General features: G+C 40.8%; 1 protein-coding gene across 20 annotated transcripts in view; it reads left to right on the forward strand.

Moving 5' to 3' along the window:
• Nucleotides 1–22,573, forward strand: part of FGFR2 (fibroblast growth factor receptor 2) — an 85,905-nt gene that overhangs the window by 41,591 nt on the left and 21,741 nt on the right. For 6 of the 20 annotated variants that reach the window (XM_065066854.1, XM_065066853.1, XM_013368095.3 and 3 more), the window contains 3 exons: nucleotides 11,801–11,991; nucleotides 14,591–14,735; nucleotides 16,858–17,060. In XM_065066854.1, the coding sequence (XP_064922926.1) occupies nucleotides 11,801–11,991; nucleotides 14,591–14,735; nucleotides 16,858–17,060 (539 nt within the window). Of the gene's footprint in view, nucleotides 1–11,800; nucleotides 11,992–12,852; nucleotides 13,001–14,590; nucleotides 14,736–16,857; nucleotides 17,061–22,573 lie in introns of all 20 variants that reach the window. The other 14 variants (XM_065066851.1, XM_065066852.1, XM_013368094.3 and 11 more) reach the window with 3 other exon arrangements.

Below are 22,573 nucleotides of genomic sequence, written 5' to 3' on the forward strand. Positions count from 1 at the left end.
ACTGCTGGCAGATGTGCTTGTTGACTGGGTTTTTACACGGACAAGCTTTGGCTTGACAACCTCAACCCAGAGCTTGCGGCACAGGACATGATGAGACAGGAGCTGGAAGCGTGAAGGAATCCGCGCTGATGCTCGCCCTCAGGTATTTGGTGAGGCCAAGAGGGAAGATGATGTTATTTAGTGTACTGATAAGCCTGAGCGTGGACTTTACACCTGGCACTTGGCTTTTGGCAAGGTGTGTGCAGCTGAGAAGAAATTACACAAAATGTTTAGAGCTGGAGGCTGTGGGGGTTCACTCCTGAAAACAAAGACCATGGTGTGATGGTTCAGCTACGCAAAAATGAAAACTTATGTGTTTTTTTTCCTCCAATTTCTTAATAAGGTAAAAATATTCCAACCCCCTAGTTTTATAGTGTTAAAGCTTCTGATTTCATTGGAGTAGTCTGGCTAAATTACATTTTATGGACAAATACTAGTGTCATTACTTCATCTGCTGGGCGAACAGTGAATTTGTCATGTTTGGAATGTTTCCTGCAGAGTCTGCTGGGGGAGGACTGGTCCTCCTGTCCCACTTTCTGTCTTATTACAGCCCCAAGGCAGGTATTTCTCTTTCTTTTGATGAATGATGAGCAGGATATAGTTTCAGCCCTGTCATTATCATTTTTAATCATGCCTTCTAATTTGTGCAGTATCCTGCTCATGGAAATGCAAGTAGGAATTTGCAGGAGTTGTCTGAAGATGCTAACAAGACTGTTACCTTGTTAAATGTGCGATCAGCATGTGTCAAAAGCCATTTCTGTGCCTATAAGAGGTGCTGTTTGACCTCATCCGGTCTTTTCTAACAATTTTGTTACTAATAAATGGCAGTGTAATTGGCAGTAAATTGGCAAAGTTATATATTGAATTAAAAAAAATATTTGTTACCACAAATACAGAAAAGTTGTAAATGAACTATGATACAGACTGGATGAATGAGCCATATTAAAGGAAAACACAAGGTTATTAATCATGTCTGCCTCGTTAATGAGGAGTTTGCACCTGCATTTCTGCACGTGGGACGGTCCCGTGGCTTCAGTGGGATAACTGCCCATGGTGGGTGAGATGAATCCTGAGACCACCACACTGGTGGTTTTGGGGATTAAACCAGGATTAAGAGAGATGTAGCAGAGGTGAGATACATAAGGGAGTGAGAGACCTTGACAGTACCTAAGTGGGGACAAATCAATAAAACTTGTAATTCTATGGCTATTAAGAAAATTAAAGATTGTACTTTGTGTTGGTTTTCTCTTCTCTCACTGCTCTACAAATCACTGTGTGACTTGAAATTCAGGGGTGACTGTGTTTTGCAGGTTTTCAGGATTTTAAATCATTAGGTCATCTTTGGATTACTACCATTCTCATGGTACAAGTTCAACAGCAGTTATTTCATTGAAACATAAAAGGACATGCTAAAAATCCTAGTTTGTTAAGCACTTTGGATATTGAACTGCTCTGTAAATATAAAATATTATTTTTTTCAGGTTGCTCCTTAAATGTTGCATGAATATGTTGAAATTTTGACTGTTCATGAAAGATAAACACTGATAGTGTCAGAATTTGAGCTGAGTCAAAAACTCAATGTGACAGTGTATTAGTTAGAATAAAGTTAGTCTTTACCATTTTTATGAGATGCTTATGAAAGTCTGAAATTATATATACTTTTAGGGATTGTTAACCACTGTCACAAATTAGATTATCAAAACAGTTGCTCTTAAATTCATGTATTCTGCATTTACAAGTGAATAGACATGCACTGGTTAGTGTTTGTATCTGCAGCATTGTTTCTGTTGTTAGATTGGATTATGTGCATTACTGAGCAACATAATTTCATTTCAGCAGTTGGTTTCAAATGTATGTTTCCTTTAATATCTGTAACAGTGCACTATCTAGGGTGTTTGTGAAAGCCGCCTATGTCTACATTTGAATGAATATTCCAACAAGTGGCTTTTTTCCTCACTATTCTTCAGTAAAATTTTCTCAGAAAGCAGTTCTGACACCTGCTGCTAGTCCTGGTGTTCCTAGCTCTTGGCTTTATAGGAAGCTGGTTGTTGGGAATGTACTCTGAAAGGCAGGAAAATCTGGGTACAGAAGAGGGGTCAAGAAATGTAGAAAGTAACAGAGAAAACAATTATTGTTTTGGAGCAAAAAGTGTGTGTCCAAGCATGGCCAGCCTAAGTGCTTGCTCTGAACACTGTTGCATCTTGCAAACTTTACCTGGATTTGCCTGAATTACTTGAAATATAATGGCAAATGTGTATCATCGAGGTCATTCCAAGAGCAGTCATCTTCATCATCTGGTCCATCATTTAGAACAGGTTATGGATTCTGTGTTGCAGAAGTGATTGTGATCCTGATGGAGGGACATCTCCCCTCCTGACATGGCCATATGTGACAACAGACTTCATGACCGGGGCAGGGAAGCCCAAAAACTGAGTGAGGTCCAACTTAGATGTGTCTTGAGGCTGATCCAGGGTGGTCCAGCACAGAGCATTGAAACTCTAGGACCTGTCCTGAGAGCCACAGGTGTAGTCGATCAGGGGAGGCAGGAGAATATCGCAGTCCTTCTGATAATTTCACACCTGCCTTGCTCAATAGAGCAATAGTGCTGTCTAAGAAAAGGGGGAGAAGTGTAGAAATATACGAGGGCTTTTACAGGTTTATATAATCTTTTCCATTTTGCTTGAAAGGCAGAGCTGTTTTCAGGAAAGGAAATCTGGAGGATGAAAAATATGCAGTCAGGTCACAATGACAACAGCAATAATAAGTCCCACAGTGTGCTTTATGGCATCAGTGCGTGCACTGTTGAGTTAAACCCTCTGCAGCTAGGAGAGGACATCATCCCGGTGGGAGAGATGCTCTTTGCCAGGCATACGGTAAACTTTTGGCAGAGCCTACTGGAGAGGCCAGTCCAACAATGCTGGACCCCAGCATTGTCTCTGGTTATTATAAAGCAGCTGACCTGGGAGCTGTGCACAGTACAAAGGATGATATCCCTGTGTGTCAAAATTAATGCAGTCTCTGGAAACGGCCAGAACAATAAAATTTTACTGCTTGTCTGTGAGAAGTCACAAGTTGTTCTTCATGTTCTCCTGTAGCCTTTTTTTTTTAGGGTACACTGCAAAGAATTTCAATGAAAATTTCAGCTCCTCATTGTTCTGTTTCCCGTGTTTTTTTTCACACTAAAATAAGGCCTCTCTGCACTTTGCTCAGACATGTGTGAAGCTTTTGCTTATGCGTGCCCTGTGTGAGGGATACTGAAAGTGAGCTCTGATATCAGTGCTGTACAACTCTTGCTGCTATGACTTTTCTGCTCCAGGGGACTGATGAAACCCACACTATGTCAGCTTGACAATAGGGCTTTGCTTTAAGGAAAATCTGGTCTTAAAACCCTGTTGATAATTTCACATTTTAAAACAAGAACGTTCACGTTGTCTGCTATAGCCCTGTGCTTGCTGGATGTTTGTGTCTCTTTTAACCCTCCGGTACACGAGTGATTTGGAAGGATAGCTTTTAACTAGTTCTGATTGTGATTTTTTTTTTCCCCTACTGTTTTTACTGACATCAACAGGCTTTGTATCAAGCCAAATACATGAGTCTTGCTTGCTTTATTTTCCCTGGCTTACTGCCATATGAGAAGGAGGTGTGCAGATGAACTTATGCTGTAAATGTGTTATGCAAAGATGGATTTTAGCTAAAATGCACATAGGACAGCAAGCTGAAGCTGTGCTGTAGAACTGTCCAAAGAGACAGATGGGATAACATCAGTGGGAGCTTTGCCTGCTGAACAAAAAAAAGTGCCATTACTTTAAATCAGAGTTGAAGGTGGTGAAGCCAAGGACAAAGAGTTTGAATACACCTGATTAGTTTCTGTATAAAGATTTTAGAAAGGCACTGCCTTTTATCTGACTGGCCTCAGTAAGTAGGAGGGCTTGGGTGGCACAAGGACATTGAATGGGGTGGCAAAGTATTTTCTGTACATAGTAACTGAGTCTGCTTCTGGTGTCTGTTACAAGATTTTAGTCTTTAGAAAGAATTCTTTAATAGTCAGTGTTCAAATGTTTAATTTTTTGAGGAAGTATTTGGTCACAGCAGGGGATATATGGAGTCTGGTTCCCTGCTGTCTCACTTTGTTCTGAGTGCTGATACTGGTCCACAAACCAAACCAGATATGGACGTTTGGGCCCAGTAGTCAGCAATGATGAAGTGTGTGATACATCAGCAGAAAGAAATGCCTTGAGTTTGTATAAAAGACTTCTATATATGAGGACAAAGTGGGTTAGAAGGTGGTTATGGAGGTTATCTCCTCACTCCCATCTGCATGGCCAGACCCCTGGGCTCACCAGGTTCCTTTCTGAGGGCCAGGAGCTCCAGCTGCAGCAATAGCCCTTTGAGCTCTTGGCCACTGAGGTGACTTGTTCAAGTAGCTTTCGGCCAGTAGGAAATGCTATACATCGAGACTCCTGGTGCACAGGCACTTTGAGTAGTGTGAACGTTTATTTGCTAATGCCTGCTGATAAAAGATGCCAAAATTTGTAAGTCATGATTTCATCAGCACTGGTAATGCTGGTCTGATCCCTAAGCTGCTCTGCTAGACTGCCTTAAAGACTCCTGTTCTCTATCAAGTATTCTTGCCAGGGATGGTCTTTATCTCTTAGTGTTTAATGACAGTGATCTGTTATTCATTGTAGCCTTAAACCATCTTTTGATTTTGCAGAACTTGAGAAGAGAGCATTGTCCGTAACTTGCTGTGGATGCTATCTTGGCATGTATAAATTACCTAGGAAGTGATGATTTGAGGAGTGTGTATGTATGTACATATAAATGGAACATGACAGCTCAGCAGTGCTTCTGAATTGGCCATAAACAACATGCAGTGCTTCATATTATGCAGAAAGGAAACCAAACTGACATGCAGCTGGTAGAAGCTGCTCAACTCCTGGCTCACGTATATATAGTGTATGACGTTAATTACTAGAGGCATTTTGCCCACACCTGCTCATCTTTTGAAAGAACAGCCAGTGCTCAATGTTACTTCTCCACGCCATGGAGCAAACAGTGGAGTTAGCAGTGTTTTCCTTCCAGCACTTCGTAGAGCACAGGCCTCCAGAAGCAATTGCTTATTGCTGGAGAAAGGAAGCAAAGGTTTGGCTTGGCCCATGTGTAGAAAGCTACCTGGAAGGAGGAAATTCCTGTGGGGACTCAAACATCTGTTTGGTTAGACCCCTCCTATACTACTCCACCAAGGGGTGTGGATTGCAAGTGTAGTTTCACATCGGGTCCTTTGTATGAACTTGGATAACGCTGGATTTATAGAGAAATCTGAGTTGCAATTCCTCATGCCTTGGCTGTTCCTGGAACTCTCCTCAAAAGAGCTCTCTTAATCCAGAGAGCAATAATTAAACCTCTGAGTGCTTGTGAATGAAGGCCAGATTCACAGCTCATGTAGGTGGGATCTTTCATGAAGGAAAATGATCCTTGTGTCTCTCCTTGCAAACTGGTTCCTTTGCTATCAGCTAGAGCACGACAGAAATTTGAAAGGTTTTTACTCAATGAATGGTGAAAGATTGATAAACATTTAATCTTTCTTTTAATGGTTGATATTTAGCCTGAACAGGTAGCGATCCTGTGGCTGGCCCGGTGGCTTTAGCAAATGCTCTCACCCAGTGGTAGCTATCCATACCACCAAAAAAACATCAGAGCCACCAATAATAGTATGGATGTGTACAGTCTCAGTAAAGGTGCCAAAAGTTGAGCAGAGAGACAGTGGCCTGCACAGGTGGAGAGAGTTATTCTCTCAGACTGTGACTGAAATGGTCATTAGTGCCACTTCTGAGAAGAAAAGATATTTCAGCCTTGAGATGGCTTATGGTACACTGGCCCTTTAGGAAGCTGGAGCTATACCTGACAGGTTTCACGCCCCTGTCAAGTCCAGGCAGCAGTTAAGTCACCTGAGAAGTTAGCATATAGCTCCACTTTCTGTTGGAGCAGTGTGGGTCATCCCATGGGTACAGTTTGGAGGAGGACATGAGGAGGGGGCTCTGGATGTGCCAGAGATGGGTGATGCCATTGGCTTCCCACTCCACGAGACTTGTCCGTGGTTCAGTCAGTGGCATGAGGGATTTGTTAGGCAGATGTGCATCTGTCTGTAAAGTAACTGCCAAGGAAATACCCAGATGTGATGCATTGTTGGATAGGAGAAGACATCTGCAGTTAATTTGGGGACAGAGCCATCCATGTAGCAACATATTCCTCCATCAGCAGTGCTTCTACCTAAGATTGGTGGCCTTCGGGGACCTCCTGTGTTATTGACATGGCTTGGTGGAAATGGTGGAAGAATGCTGCATACTGCATGAAGAAGAAACACAGGGGAGAAATATTTCAGTCCAAGCATATGATGAAAAGTATGTGATTTTTTTTTTTTAAGGCTGAAGAGTTAGTCTAGCAAGTTTGAGATGCTAAGCCAAAGCTGAACAAGAAGCTGTGATTACAGTCTAGCCTAAAACTTTGTAGGGTGCTTTTGAGGCCCATAATTTACAGGATAATTAGCATCTTCCAAAGCAACATATGTTGCGCAATTGGAAGGAAGGTGGTTGGGAATGCAGAGTGTTTTCACCGAACAGTCCAAACTGCTGCTGAAGGCGTCCCGAGCTCAGGCAAAATACTGAACATGCTGTGCTGACCAGGGCAGGTAGAGAAGGGCATGGCAGGTCTGTGTTTTCAGTTAAGCAGAGAGACAGCTGGAACTGCTTCATTTTTTATTCAGTGAGGACTGAGTACACCAAATCTCTACTGGGGCTATCAATCCAGGAAAGTTACTGATTCACTGAGAGGCATCATTTGAGGGAACCCTCTGTAACTTCACAGTGGCAGCTGTCAAGGTGACTCCTTAGGAGTCAGTAACATTTCAAAACTAGTATTGAAGACTCTGATAAATGTATCTAATTAAAAACTGTGGAAAATAATTAACTATATTTCTTCTCCCTCTCCTCTCCCCCTGTTAGTTGAGGATCTCTCCATTGTCTCCAGAACTCATGTTTGGTCTTGGATTTGCTATTCAGCTTTTATTTCCCTAGCCTGCACTTGAATCACACATTTGCAAGGAGAGGAAACAAGCACATTCAAAGGAGAAAATAAGAGTAGTTTTCATTTTATTTTTTTTTTTTTAAATGAATCAAATGCCTTATCCAAAGCCCATTGAATTCCATGTGAGTTTTTCCTCTGACTTGAATGGGCTTTGGTTCTGGCTTTTAGCTCCCATGAAAGGTCCTGAACTGTCTGTGCTAGGGTGACAAGGAGGCTTGGATAGACAATTACTGGAGCTCTTCTCAGCCCCTGGCACAGCCAGGTTGCTAAGGAGACTTGGCCTCAGGATGGGCCCTGGAGCTCAACCCTTCCGGGGTTATTGTCTCCTCTCCCTGCCAAGGCACCCCAGTAGTGGCAGAACCACTCTTTCAGTCACAATGTGCTTTACTTTGGCCTCTGGCAACAGCAAATCCTGCCCTACATCTTCCATCCACCAGTGTGCTCAGTGAGCGGCCTCTCTTCCCGCAGTTTTTGCATCCCAACACCCCCGGCCTTAGGACCAGAGTGGTGGGATTGGATCTTCTGGTCTCTGTTGGCTGTGAAACTTGGATTTTGGCCCCATCACCCTCATCCATACTCCAGCATCTTCATCTTGTGTGTCTGCTTCATGACTTTCTTGTCTCTCTGCTCTCTGATTTCCCTCTGTATTGGCTTCAGCTGCTCCGCAAAGAAAATTGGAGGAGTAAAGCTGAGGATGGGAGAGAGATGAGGCCCTTCTGTAGGAACCACCTGCCCAGAGACAGTACCTTCTAAAACAGCTAATTCTCAGGACCTCCTGTTGTGGTGTGTGGGCTCCAGTAGTCATTTCCAGGATAGTCCTGACAGTCATTTCTCCATCATCTGTGGCAGGATAGACTCCCACCTGTCTCCAGGCATCCTGCAGGGCTGGGAACTTCCTGGGCATCTTCTTCCACTGTGCCAGTTTTTAGGAAATTTGGGATTTTCCAGCTTTCCTGGGTTCTTTGCAGTTTTCTGAAGTTGTAACATTAACAGGCTAAATGACAGTTTGTTCTAAGCCATTGGGCAGGTGTAATTGTCAGTTGTCTTTTCAGATGGTGAGTCTGTTTGTCTATAGATAAGCAGAACCCTGAGCAGAAATGCTCAAGTCCTGGGCACTTTTATGGTGGTGTAAAATTTAGATGCTTGTAGCCTTGAATGCGATATTCCTCAAGTGGGCCATCATTCTTGCTCTGCCTTTTGTAAATAATTGACTCCTCAAACGGGGATGTTCTTCTTTTTGTATCTAAGCTGCAAACTGGAGAAACCAAGCTGGCGTCTGTTTGGCTCAATAACTTTCAGATCAATATACTTTTTTTAAACTTTAAACATTTTTGAACGTCCATTACATTCAGTCTTAAGCATCTGCTACATTTCAGGTGAACCAGGGAAGTCTTTTTAAGAAAGTAGGGCATATCTATGAAACCCCTGTAGATCTGTATGTAGTTCACTAAGTAACTAGTATTTATGGTAAATTAGTATCTACTATTTATGGTCTTTATGATGTAGTATTTAGTATGGTTGAAGACAGCTAATCAATGGGGTGATTTTCTGTATTATAGCTTGGGCTGTTGACTTTTTTTTTTTTAAAAATGTGTTAGCAGTAAAACACTAAAATTTGAGTGGTCAAATAGTAAAGATTTATTTCTTGAGGTTCTGATTCAATTTAGTATTAATGAACGAGGGAAATGTTGAAATCAGCAGGGCTACCGAGCTTAATGCTTGGTTGCCAACTTGTTTTGTATGAAAATATTGTTTGTCTGAGTTAACATATGATCACTATAGTTTCACAATGATCCTGATTATAATTATTGGGTTATGAAATGCGAATGATAAAATTAGTTTCACCAGCCTTTAAGAATTTTTTTGGAGGCAACTTTGACTCTTTTGCTAGTTTTCAGTAAAAAAACCAACCCAAAACAAACCATTTCCATCTAATATTACTGTAGCCAGTTGTTTGAGTGATGATATGGGTGTACAAATGTAAGGCTGGTGTTTTAAAAGGCTAAGTAGTGATGTAAAATTTATGAATGTGGTTCTGACAGTACCAATGCTTAAGCAGAGTCCTTAGATGTGTTGGATTCACAGAGAAATATCAAAGACAGGGTGACATCCTGAAATTATTATTACCAATACTATGCAGAATTATAAGCTGGTCATTTGTAGTTAGTGGAAGTTTCTCCAGGTTTTTTTTTTCCCCAATACAGAGTATATGTGTTGTGGTATTGGATTCCAGGATTGTCATGAAATTCTGCTGAATGTGCATCGTGATGGTTGTGTTTTTCTGTGCTGTTTGCATGTGTGGGCACAGGAATACTCCCTTCTGCTGAAGCTGGGGAGCTGATGAACACTAATCATTGCTCCATATGTCGGAGGGCAACTAAAGTTTGTTTTCAACACATTTACCCTTAGAGAAGAAGTCTCACAAATGCCTTACCTATACATACGATACACTTTATTTAATTTTTTAAAAGGAATTTGAGACCACAACTGTAAGATCTTTGCTTTTACTCCTTTGGTTTGCCTCTTCTTTTTCAGTAGAGGAAACGTTTGACAGTCATCAATAAAAGATTAAATCATTGATGGCTATCGGGATAAACTAAACACGTTTTGTGTGTTGATGCTGGCATAGTAGGAACTTTTCCAAGATGTTTCAGGCCTCGTTCTCTGGTTTGTTTAAGGGCAGAGTATAAGGTCACAAAGGAAATCAAACCCTGATGTGGAGAAATGAAACATGAGGCCTGCTGACTCCTAAAAAACATTTTAAATAACATTCTCTAAGGTTTCATTTTATACTGAAGGCAGCTGTAATAAGTTTTGGAAGATGGTGTAAGGTTTCTATTAAAGAGAGATTTTTGCTTGCCGTTTTTGTACCCAAATGAAGGAGTGAGGGAGATGGAATTAGAGCTTATTTAGTAGAAGGTGAGAAACTAAAAGTTCTCTCCAGAACTGTAAAATAGTAATTTATATGTTCTACTGTAATTTACAAATTAAAAAATACTAAACTGTTCCTAGATCTTTGAAAATGACAGATATAGCGATGCAATAATTTAATAACTGCAACACAAATGCACTTTTGCTGCAAGTAAAATAAGACTGCTGCTTTGTAGTATGCTGCCAGCATAGCCTCAGTGAATAAATTCCCAGTAGATGTTTGCTGCATGCCAAATATATTGGACTGTATAAAAGATCCCATTGTTCCATGGGCATCATTATTTGCTATTACACTCGCAATGTTTGCTTGTGAAACGGTTTATTGGAAACTAGTATGTTTAAGAAGGACTGCTTGGTTTGAAATTCAGTTGATTTGGCTCGTAATGTCAAAGCTTTTACAGTGTACGGCCTCTAAAAATAAATATTTAGGTCCGCTGTTTTTTACTTATCTTTGAAATAATTCCTGGAGTAGGGGAGAGGGGGCTGGGCAATGGGTGTTCTAATTCATAGGTTGAAAGTATGTAGTATATGTAGGTCAGTATTAACTTTGATTTCTTAGAGAAAGAAACAGAGTTAAGTTTGCATGAGGAGGGTGGTGAGTTCCCAGTGAGGCTGATGAAACTGCAGCTCCCCGAAGGTTTTCTGGGACGGGTGACAGTGTCCGTCCTGTTCACTGAATAATGAAGAAATTTGGTAACTAAGACTGTCAGTTAGAAGACTTTCACTTATGAGATGTTTGAATGAAAAGTTTTTATGCTTTGCCCACTTGCCTTGTCCAACAAAAAAAGGCTGTTGGTGGCCTTGAGGGCCAGGAGGTTTTAATATCTTTTAAACTGGGCTTAGTGAGGGTGATGGAAAGCTGCCTTGCTGTCATAGCTGAGGATGAGGCTCCCATCAATGCTTTGCCCAAATATTGCCTATATCACATCCACAAAACTGGGCTGGGAACTCTGGCTGCAGTGACTCGCTGGGCACTCAGAAGATACAGGGTGCACTTGGTATATTCAGTGATGTGAGCTTGAGCAAGAACATTTGATAAATGGTTAAGCAGGTCCACAGATCAGAAGCTCTGTTGGCTCAGATTAAATACACTGCAGTTTTCCAGGGAATCCTGTATTTCCTGGTGTTGCTCAGAATAAGAACGAACTTTATTCCTGCTGCTGTGTCTGGGTAAAGCAGAGAGCAGCTGTCCTGGGAGCACTGGGCAGGGCGTTTTGAAGAGTCAAGCTGTTTGCTATGGGCATCCTGCACCAGGAGCTTCAGTGCTGAGGCTTCTACTGCTGGTTTTGAGAAGTTCCCTTTGGTTTATTTTAACACAACAATAAATTTTAAAAATTAACCAATAATGTTCTTAATTTGTAGAGGTTTAGTCCGATTAGAATGTTTTAAAACTCAGAGATACTTACTACAATAACTCAAAAAAAAAAAAGGGGGAAGATATTTTACTAAATTCTTGCTGAGTTGAACTATGAAAAATGCTTAAAGTTTTTAAGCACAGTTTCTCCCCTCCTCCCAAATAGCTATTCTTTATATTACAAGTGTAGTGCTCAAGTCATCTCCTTTGAACTGTAGTTTTTGTTATACGTTTTGGCTGCAGTGTGATTTCGGAGGAGTCAGCCAACAGGCTTACAGGGCTTTTTGGCTCGAGTTCACTTACAGTTTTCTTGGCAGCTCTTCTTATTTAGGCATCTTTATTTCTCTCTCTCTTTCTCTCTCTCTCACTCCTTCTTGTCCCCCTCCCGAACAGAGCGATCCCCACACAGACCCATCCTCCAGGCTGGCCTCCCAGCAAATGCCTCTGCAGTCGTCGGAGGGGACGTCGAGTTCGTCTGCAAAGTCTACAGTGACGCTCAACCTCATATTCAGTGGATAAAACATGTAGAGAAGAATGGCAGTAAATATGGACCAGATGGGCTGCCCTATCTTCAGGTTTTAAAGGTGAGGCTTTACAGATGCCGGCGATGGTGACGACTTCTTCAAAGTGCTGAATTTATTTGGTGTAAATCCAAGGATTTGGAGATCAGAACTTGTTTTGAAAATGGAAGTGTTTGTGTTACAAAGAAAATAATGAGTTAGATAAATATTTGATTGTCTGAATGCTAATTGTGCAGCTTATAGATGCTGTTTTACTCTTTTTTACTTCCATGAAGTTCTTTATCTGTAACTGTTTCAGGCATGACTTACTCAGAAAAAAATGAAAACCCTCTTAAAGAACATCATTGACATTTATGTTTGGGTAGAATGCATCCAAAACATACCCAAGACAATCTACTCTCTTTCTTTCACACTTTTTCAGCCTCTTTATTTCAAAGTAACGTGACGCCTGCTGCCAAATGCTTGTTGGCAGGGTTGGGTTTTCTGGATGCTGAGCCTGCCGAGATGTCCCATTTTTTGCCAGCGTATCGGTGGCGTCATTCCTGCCGCAGGCATTTTGAGTAAACCCCACCGGGGAAACTCCAGAGTTTTCCAAACTGGGTGGCTTTGCAAAACTTATTGCACTGGCAGGTGGGACAGCCAGCTCGATACCATCTTGTTCCATGCAGTTGGTGGAAATCACCAGCCCAGGTCCTTTCTCCCCCTCACTTTGCTGTTTTCTAACTCCTTGTGTCATGCTTTGTATTTAAGAAAAAAGCAAACAACAACAACAAAAAACAAACAAACCCTCGATGTTTTGATGCTGATACCTGTATGAAGTGGAAGGCGTATTCTTATGATGTGTTGGTGGTGGGACCATAGACAGATCGGTGTCCGTTTTGGGCAGCAGTGACATTGTTCTCCTGTGTTATTGGTCTATTCTAGCATTCGGGGATAAATAGTTCCAATGCTGAAGTGCTGACACTGTACAATGTGACAGAGGCGGACGCTGGAGAATATATTTGTAAGGTCTCCAATTATATAGGGGAGGCCAACCAGTCTGCCTGGCTCTCTGTTCTGCCGAGTATACAAGGTAACACTGTTTTTTAAAGCAAGCTGGATGTGGAAGCTGGAGAAAAATGGTGCTTTGGGAGACTGCAGGCAGCTTGTAGGATAACTCTTTGGCCTTGTGGTCTATGTGTAATCCTCCTTCGGTGATGCAACTGGTCTTACACCAGCAGCCATGGAAAAATTCCCACAATATTCTGTGTGCACCATAAGCACTGGTTTCTGAAGCTGACCTTTGTCCTCTCTTGTGTTTGGTGTCTTTGTGTCTGTGTGTTTATGTCCAGTTTTGTTGTTAGTTAATTATGCATACTTTGCCGTTCACATACAAGATACTTATTGAACAACGTAATTACAACCTAATTAGTGTATATTTATATATATACATATGTGTATATCTATATGAAATGTTCATGTATGTACCCACTGAAGTATAAGTCACATCAGTTTACTCATAACTTCCCACATCACCTGTGACTGTGCAGGGTGGGAGGGTTTTCCAGTTGCTATTCACCTGTTATTAACTGGGTAATAGCCCATTAATAGCAATAAAGACTGGCAACAGGGCAACTGCAACTCACGAGTAAATTTACTTTAAAGTGGTCTTGTAAAAATGTGTTTATTCCCTCATCATCATGTATTCCAAAGTAGCATTTTTGAACAGAACAGAGACAAAAAGTGGCAAACAAACATTTCTTTAAATCTGCATCACAGAGACCTTGATGCTGATTCTGGGCTGTGCTCATCTGGGGACAGCTGGAAAGTTCCAGGTCTAAGATTTACTCTATTTGTATGAGTTTAGATCATCACTGATACAGTGATTGTTTTTGTGCATAATGACTTGTCAAGCCAGAGGTTTAACAAATCCGGAAGGAGACCGGAAGAAACCTTCTGATTATTATTATTTAAATCTCTAAGATTTAGAAAAATAGATTTTATTTCCACCACGTGGCTTTTGACCCTTTGGGGCCCAGTCTTTCTCCACATTTCTGAGAGCCATAACTGGTCTTTTTTGAACAAGACCTGTGCTACCTTCCTACACTGTGCTTCTAATCAAGCCACCAAATATTACCAGGCTTCCAATTAAGCTGAGATTGGGCAACACTGCACACTCTACAATATTTAAGTAGTAGTGCAGTGGATGATGCAAGGACCATACACTGCTCAAAACAGGTATTAAGTTATGTCCATTGGAGCAGAATTTACCTTCAGAGTGTATTTTTATAGTAATTTCTTTCCTCTGAAACAGGTCACTACATATGAAGGATTCTGTGTTCTGTCCTACTTTGTTTTCTTTGTTTTTCTTTCAACTTCCTTTTATAAAAAAAAAAGCCAAAACCAAAAGCTCTGTGGGTGAATTTTTCCATGTGGTTTGATTGCATGCATGTCTAGGTGGTGAGTCGAGGTCTGGTGAAGGGTGTTGATTACTTTCTGAGGTGAGCTGGGACCTGTTGGTAAACGCCTTTTGGACGAGGGATTGTGGATGGGGAAGGAGCTTTGCGTCTCTACACCTCTGCCTTTACAAAGTGCAAAGCCCCGTGGCTCCATCTCCCTATCCACAAGTATTCTCTCAATGTCTCGCTTTTTCTCTTGCTTCCCTCTTCTGTTTTTTTTTTAGGCTGCCGGTGTTAACACTACGGACAAAGAAATTGAGGTTCTCTATATACGGAATGTAACTTTTGAGGATGCTGGGGAGTATACATGCTTGGCGGGTAATTCTATTGGGATATCCTTTCACACTGCATGGTTGACAGTTCTGCCAGGTATACACTGCTCTCTTTCTGTGGTTTTTCCTCTTTTTATTTTCCCCTTGTTGATTGCTGCAGAATTAGCACGGCTTCTGTCTCAGAAAAGGACTTTTACAATGATTTCTTCTTTTAAAAACACAGTTATCTCCAGCCAATGAATTGTCATGTATTTGCAACTCCAAAAACCTAACAATAACAATTAAAAAAAAGGGTGTGTGGGGGGAATGCCTATTGCACTCAATGGAAATATTTTTACATCTGTTAAACATTCATCAGAAATGCTAAGGAGCTGCGTTTCCTTAGCACTTCAGTGGGATAACTGAAAATCAGCACATTAATCATTGTAAAATTTTTCAAGAGGATGAAATTCGAAGTTTCTTACGAAGCTTTGAGACTAATTTGGCCACAATCATGCACTGGTTCACCAAAATACTATTTAGTGTGCTTAAATTCACTCTAATCTGTCATCCAAATCTCATATGGAAATTCCAATTTTGATGCCAATGGATCGTGTACAGAAGCAGTGCCTTCCATATCTTGGGAATTGGCTCCGTGCATCTTTAAACATTGCATGCTCTAAGAAAACAAGTAGTCATTTGCTTTTACTGCAAAGCATGTCTCGCTGTTCTGGGGTTGATGGTGTTTCTGTCCTTAAAAGAAACAAACATCAATGTGCTTTATTGCCTGGAAATTGTTATCAGCTGTTAGAAAAACTGTAGTTGGTTTTGACACTAGTCAAATTTTCTCGTTTGTAACTGTTGGAGTTACTTTGCAAAAACCATGAACCACCTGAGGTTTGCTGGGTCATCTTGTGCTTACCATTTGCTAATTGTTAATCCGAAGTAAAAGGTACAAAACTTGCATGTGCATATTGCTGAGGTTCATATTACGGGAGTGAAATGTTCCCACTTTCTGCAGATAATTTCTGAAAATATATTGAACGAGGCAATGTTATTACATCTCTGTTATTTGAGCACCGAGCCTGCGTGGTCTGTCACCAAGCAGGCAAAGCAGTGCTTGTGTAGAGCTCGCTTCTGCTAGCAGTGTTTGCAGTTTGCAAGTGCTTGAACATAATTTTTAACTGATTATCTTGAATGAAATATTTTTGCAAGCTTAGAATGAAGTGCAAGAAAATTTCAGCTTGAATGTGCATTGCTTGCAGAGTGACCACGAATTGCTGTGGAATCTCTTTATCCAGGGGATGTATCGCAGATGAGGGATTAGGGACAATGTTTGCACATGTAACAGTCTTGAAGATAATTTCAGAACAGTTTCGGTCGGAGTAACTGCTCTGTAGAACCACTGCCACTAAAATCTAATCTCATAGAGTAGTAACCACTGGTGAGGTTGCTTGAAACATGCAGTCCTCATGAAAGAGGATGCGATCATTAACGTATTGCTGGCAGTTTAGCTTTTGGTTGCGTTATGCTGGGCTCTTCGAAGGACCTCGGGAGCCGAATACCCAGCAGGAATGGCAGCGAGTTAAGCAGCTGGGCTGCTGGGTCCTTGGAACACTCTTGAAACCCCAAAGCTGGATTTAGAAACCTGATGAGAACCAGTTCATCCTGCATTCCCTCTGTATTCTGAGGCCGCAGCGAAAACTTTGGATAAACAGGCAATGCAGGCTCAAGCCCAAATGTGTGTTTGCATATTCAAACACTTTCTCTTAGTCTAGCTATTTCAATATTTTATCTTTAGATGTGTCTTTGTGTGGTTAAAAAAATTTGCAGTAATTCTGAAGTTTGACTGGAGCAACAAAATGAACCTGAGCCTTGTTTGAACGCTTCAGTTTTTTCTTTTCCCTTAAAATTATACTTGATCATCCAATATTTCAATTTATATGTACCTATCTAGGCAGACACATGTATATATCTCTCTATATAAATACGTATAATACATGCACAAGCTCACACTCAGTGGCAAACTGAGAAAGTCAAAGCAGTGATCTAGAAAGAGGAATTACTCTCAGATTGCAAGATGGCCTAAACATCCACAGTATTCTGTACGTCACACAGTCACTACGAGAATTGCTGATATTTTACCATTTCATGTTTTTCCACGCACTGTACTGAGCTCTTCTTGCCCCGTGTGCTAACTCTATGGTGTGATTGTTCCCTCCTCAAAACTTCCAATCCAGCTCCTGAAAAAGAAAAAGAATATCCGACATCTCCAGACTACCTGGAAATAGTAATTTACTGCATAGGGGTCTTCTTAATCGCCTGCATGGTGCTGACGGTCGTCCTGTGCCGCATGAAGAACACCACCAAGAAGCCAGATTTCAGCAGCCAGCCCGCTGTCCATAAGCTGACAAAGCGAATCCCTCTGCGCAGACAGGTAACAGAAAGTAGATAAAGAGTTTAAAAAACCTTTTACCAAACAACTAAGCCAGCACATCCCTCTAATGAAAGCTTTGGAAAAGGGGAATAAATAAGCCTTATACCCAATGGCAGTAGGGGTGGGATTTAATCTGAGACTGGCCTGGGGAGAAAAGTACAACTTAACACAACAAAGTGTTTCTCAGGGCAGGGATGTTAGGGGAGAAATGTAAAAAATGAAATACGTTCTGTCTATAGATGGAAAAAATGTATTTGTGGTATTTTAGGGCCTGATCCCACAGCTCATTGAAGTCAATGGAAAAAATTTTACTGGCTTAATGGATTTTGGAACAGAATTTTCTTTAATTGTGTATTTATAATGTTTCTAAGGTGACTATTATTGCAGTAACTAGGTACCAGATACAGAGAGGTATTTTTCAGGAGGAATTTTGAAGACTGAGGGGAGGGAATTTCATAGTCAAACATCCAGAAACCACCTCAAAATAGCAAAAAGACTGTAATAAAGTAAAAACAGGAGAGATACTATATCAGCTCTTAGCTTAAGATGCTGATGTGTTTGAGTGAGGTACAAAAGCAAATGAGAGATTTAAAATGTACACAACGGCATTGCATAAAATATATTTTACAGTTTCTTGTGGCTGGCAATGAGTGTTTCTGGAGAGGGCAAAAACCACGAGCACCAAACCAGTTGAACAAGTAACAGACCTTTGGCTTTGCCACAGGCTGTCACTTGCCAAAACAACCTCACTTCCCACATACTGTCCTCTCCTGAAAGACTTGATTGTTTTGAAGCTGGAGTTTAATATGGTTTGTTGATTTTTTTTTCTTGCAGTAGGTCTTCAGTATAGACCCCTGAACCCACCAAACCCACCCCCAGGGTTCAGGCCTGTGAGGTGCAGGGGCATCTGAGGCTTTGGTTCCCCTCATTGTTCAAAATAGGGCCCATCTGCAGGGGTTGGACCGAGGGCTCAGGTCAGGGTGTTTGGATCTGAGGGTTTAATTTGGGTCCATGATTAGGTTGTGCAGAATTTCTGCAGACTGTTCTTACAGCCTGTCCAGAATTTTGTCACTGTCAGGCTAATGCTCATACCTTCAAAATAGTTCTTCAGTGTGGGTAAGTGTTTGAAATTTAGATGTGCAATCACACAGAGTCAGGATGGAGGTTGGTCTTGGGATTTTGACCGGTATTATTTTTTTCAGAGCCCTTTTTTTTCCCCCACAGCTTCTGAATCTCCTTGGTTAAAAATACTAGAGAATGCTAATGCTTTAGCCATCTTCCTCTAAAATGCAGTATTTTACAATATCTTGAGATGGTGAACATAAACTTTGTCCAATCTGAAAAAGACTTGTTTTGTTTTATGAGCAACAATGTTAATTGTTACTTGGTTTGTCTTTCTTTGCCAATTTTTGTTTGTTTGTTTTTTTGTAATTTTATTATTTTACTCATTTACTTGAAAATCACTGGGGAGGAGAGGGACTTTCACCTCTGAGTATATCAGAGTGATGAGAAGCCCCCAGCTCAATTCACACATCTCTACAACTAAAAATCTGCATAGCTTTCTGGACAAAGAAGGCTTTTCAAATGGATGGTTAACCAGAGAGATATGTATTAGCTGCTTAGAGAAAATAAATACATCTATTAGATTTCAGCCTGAATATAAAAGTATAATAATGACTCAGAGATAAGTTGACAGCATAAAAAATACCCAGGGTTTGGTGTGAGCTCAGTTGTGTCAGTTGGAAATGGTTCCTTGGGGCAATAGTGTTATTTCATTGCGTGTGACAGCAGTGTCAACCGCTGCCCTCAGTTTAGATTTTTGTCACTAAATGATGCAATATGGACCTTCTCCAAAGCCTATTGTTTTCACAGAGGAAAATAATCTCTGTCTTGCAACATGCTTGTCAGATAGGGTTTTGTCAGTTTATTTTGGTTTTCTAGATTTTTCTTAGAAAAAACCCCAGCATTTTGCTTTTAAAAGTGGGATTTTTTTTTAAAAAAAGTATATATTTGAAAGTGTGAATCCTATTTCAACCCCTAAACAAGAATTCCACTACTCTCAATACTCCTGAGTACTTTTTTGTTAACAGGAGTTTTTCATTGAAGGGCTCTCTGCATTTGTATCTTCATAGAGTAAAATACAACTATTGTAAGCATTAAAAGAAATCTGTATTTCTGTTTTTATGATTTCACTGGTCATTTCACTAATTGATTATATTAGCTCGCAAAGGCAGGATGGGATGAGCCGTCCCAGAAGACTCGCTCATCAGCAGTGAAGACCCCTTCATTTTTCAGTTAGCATCTCCTTGGTCTCTAAGGCCACAGCAGTTGTTTAGTTTCCGCATCTTTGAAAGCTGCTCTTGAATTTCAGAGTTGTTGGCACAAATTGAGAATTAAAAAATTAATTCAGGAGGTGTTTTATTTGATGTGTGTGTTTCTGTGTTGTTCAACTTGGTTTGGTTTGTTCTACCACCGAGCTATTAGTTTTTCTTTCATTTTATTTGTGTTTCAGAGGGTTGTATTTAAAGCCTGGTGGAGTTTTGTCTCTAAAGCTCTATTTGTTTATTGATCACAGAATGTTCTCTCTTGCCTTGTGGGGGAGGAATAGAGAAAGAGGTGGAATTGTGGAGAGAATGGGTGAGAGCAAGCAGGGGAGATGCTCTTGGCAGGTAGAACTGGGCAGCAGTCTGGGGCTGGGTGATGGAATTTGCTGGAATTCCAGAGAAATGAGGCCATAGATTGGGGAATTTTTGATAGTGTTTTCAAAGCTCTCTGCTGCTGGGTCAAGCTCCCAAAGGACGTGGATATGAAAATAATCCTGGATCATGAAGAGGCATTCTCATGACTGTGATGCCATCTTGTCTAAGTGGGATCAGAGTCTTGCTGAGTAACATCTGGTTTAGTTTGCAGCCCCAGCTTCTCGTACGCTGTTTAGTCTGAGCTACCACAGGATTTTATCATTCCCCACATGCAGGCATTTATTTTTTTTTCTGCCAAGATGCGGTTCTTTTCACATTCATAGGAAGGGTCATGATGAAGTCGGGAATTATCAGTTCCCTCCCCCTACAGCCCTCAGCCTCACTAGGATCTGGTACTTGGTTTTCGAAATGGAAACTGCTTACAGGGAAATCCAGCAAGCACTTTCTCTCCTTCATAGAAAAGCAGAGAGCTGCAGCGCTTTGTTGTCATTAACCATGTTCTTTATAGCAGTACCAGCTCACAAGGGAGAGGGAAAAAGGTCTGAACATCACAAGCTGATTTGCAGTAAAAGCTTTTGATGACAAGTTCACTGAGCCAAAAGGTAAAGAGCAGCCTTCAGTAGGATATACATTTATTTTGTAGAACTTTTTTTTTTTTTTAGTTTCCTTTTAACATATGAATTATAATTAAAACAGACAAAAAGACAGTGCTGCTCTAGCAGTTATAGAAGGTCCCATCTCTTGTGCCTTGCCCGGTCAAAGTCAAGTACAAGTGTTTGTCACCACTAGAGCATTTCATTAGTGCTGTCACAGTTAATCTGTCAAATTTGGACGCTCTCAACTTGGGTGTATATATGTGTCTTAAATAGGGGAGGAAAAATTTCTTATGCTAAGTATTCTAAATACATTCCCATTAGCTTGTATCTACTGTGGTTGTTGATTCTAATCCTTTGCAAAGATATAGTGACGACATTTGTGATGAGCAAAGGGTGATTGGTTTAAAGTCACACTTAAGCTCACTGAGCAAAATAGCCTAATTCAAAATTATTATGGCAGCTGGAACCTGAAAAAAAGGAAAGTAATATGGAACAAGTGAAGTAATATAGTATTTCACATAGTATGGAGCTGTAAAAATATCATTCTTTTTTAGGAATAGACTCTGAAATACAAAAATTAATACACAGCTTGCAGTAGGATGTGTTGCAAGGCATTTACCTTAACACATATTTTAGTTTCTTGTGTTATCCTTTGATATGGAAACCATTGACTTGCCTAGTAGTACTTTGCTAATTTGTTGTGTGTTTCAAAAGGAGCCCTTTCCTTGAAGGGGTTGTGCTTGTGTGCTTGTGTTTTAAACACCAGTACTTAGATCAGGAATCCTCAGTTTCATGTATTTAACCTTCTTTCATGTATTTAACCTTCTTTCATGTATTTAACCTTATATTTTCTTAGATCCGGTCACTGAGATAGACCATTTCTATCAACAGCTAATAGCATTACTTACTCATTATATTTATATACATATATGCATGTGACTTCAAATTAACTTTTATAGCAGAGCCTTCAAAAAGACTGACAATTATATGAAATCACTGCATGGCTGCTAAAATCTCACAGCATGAGTGCCAGAACTGACAGATCTAGGCTTCGGGATATGGTATAAATCATCAGTGGAGGAAAACACCCTTCATAATCAATTACAGACAATTACGCACTGCTCTGCAGCTGATTTTGCCACATGGCATTTAAAGATTTCAGCAAATATATGTTTGTTTTAAACGCTCCACTGCTTAGAAATGCTTGTAAAGCATTATCTCAGAGCTGATTGAATACAGTGTGTTGGCCAAAGGAAAAATGTATTGTTAAAATGGGGTTATAATAATGCACTGGTGCGTGAGGCTTGGGCACAGTGGGCTTTTTGCCTTCTGAAGTCCAGATATGGAGCTAAAGATCTGCCTAAGGCCAGTACTTTCCTTGGTTCTGGCCACCTAAAAACAGAAAGGAAGCACAAAGAATATTTCTGGTGGGGTTCTACCTTCCTATTGAGGTTACTATATGCCACAATAGTTCTTTCAAATTGACTTCTGCCTTCCTCACTTTAATTAAACACTCAAAATGCCTCCCTAGTGTACCATCATTGCTTAAAACAAGGGTCACCAACACAATGAGTAGAAGATGTCTACTTCACCTACATCAGGTGCCCTTCCTTGCTTCTCTGCCCTGGCTCTTCCGTTGTTCCTTTTTCCCATGTTGGTGAGCTGGGTGGTTATCCAAGAAGTTTGTGGATTTTGACTGCATGTCCAGCTGCTGCTTCTCGGCACCTCGTAGACCCAAAAGTGGCCCTGGAGTCTGTATATTGGCCATTCCAAGCTTGCTGCAAATACTCAGGATGGCCTCTGTCATGCCTGTGTCCTGTGTACCTTGAATCTTTGTGTAACTGAAAGCAAAAAGAACAACCACATACTTTAAAGCAACTCCACATGCCAAAATGTGGGGTTCATGGCAGGAGTGTCACTGGTTCTTGGACCTGCATGGTAAGGGGTTGGGAACCAGTGCTGCAGGTGAAAAAGGGAAAGTAGCAAGGTGGAAAAAATGCTTTCCTATATGCTGCTACTTAAATGTATACATGTAGATTAACGTTGACCACATCTACAGACCTTGGAGTAAGTAGGGTTTTCCTCGTTGTTCTATAGTGCACTCAAAGCCCATGAAAAAAAGGATGAGTTCAAGGGTTAAATTTTTACTATTGCAGAAAAGGGGAAAGGCCGTTTTGAAACAAAATCTCCTCCAACCATACGCCAACTTGGGTTGGTTTCATCT

Source organism: Columba livia, chromosome 6 (genome assembly GCF_036013475.1).
Source record: "Columba livia isolate bColLiv1 breed racing homer chromosome 6, bColLiv1.pat.W.v2, whole genome shotgun sequence".
NCBI lineage: Eukaryota > Metazoa > Chordata > Aves > Columbiformes > Columbidae > Columba > Columba livia.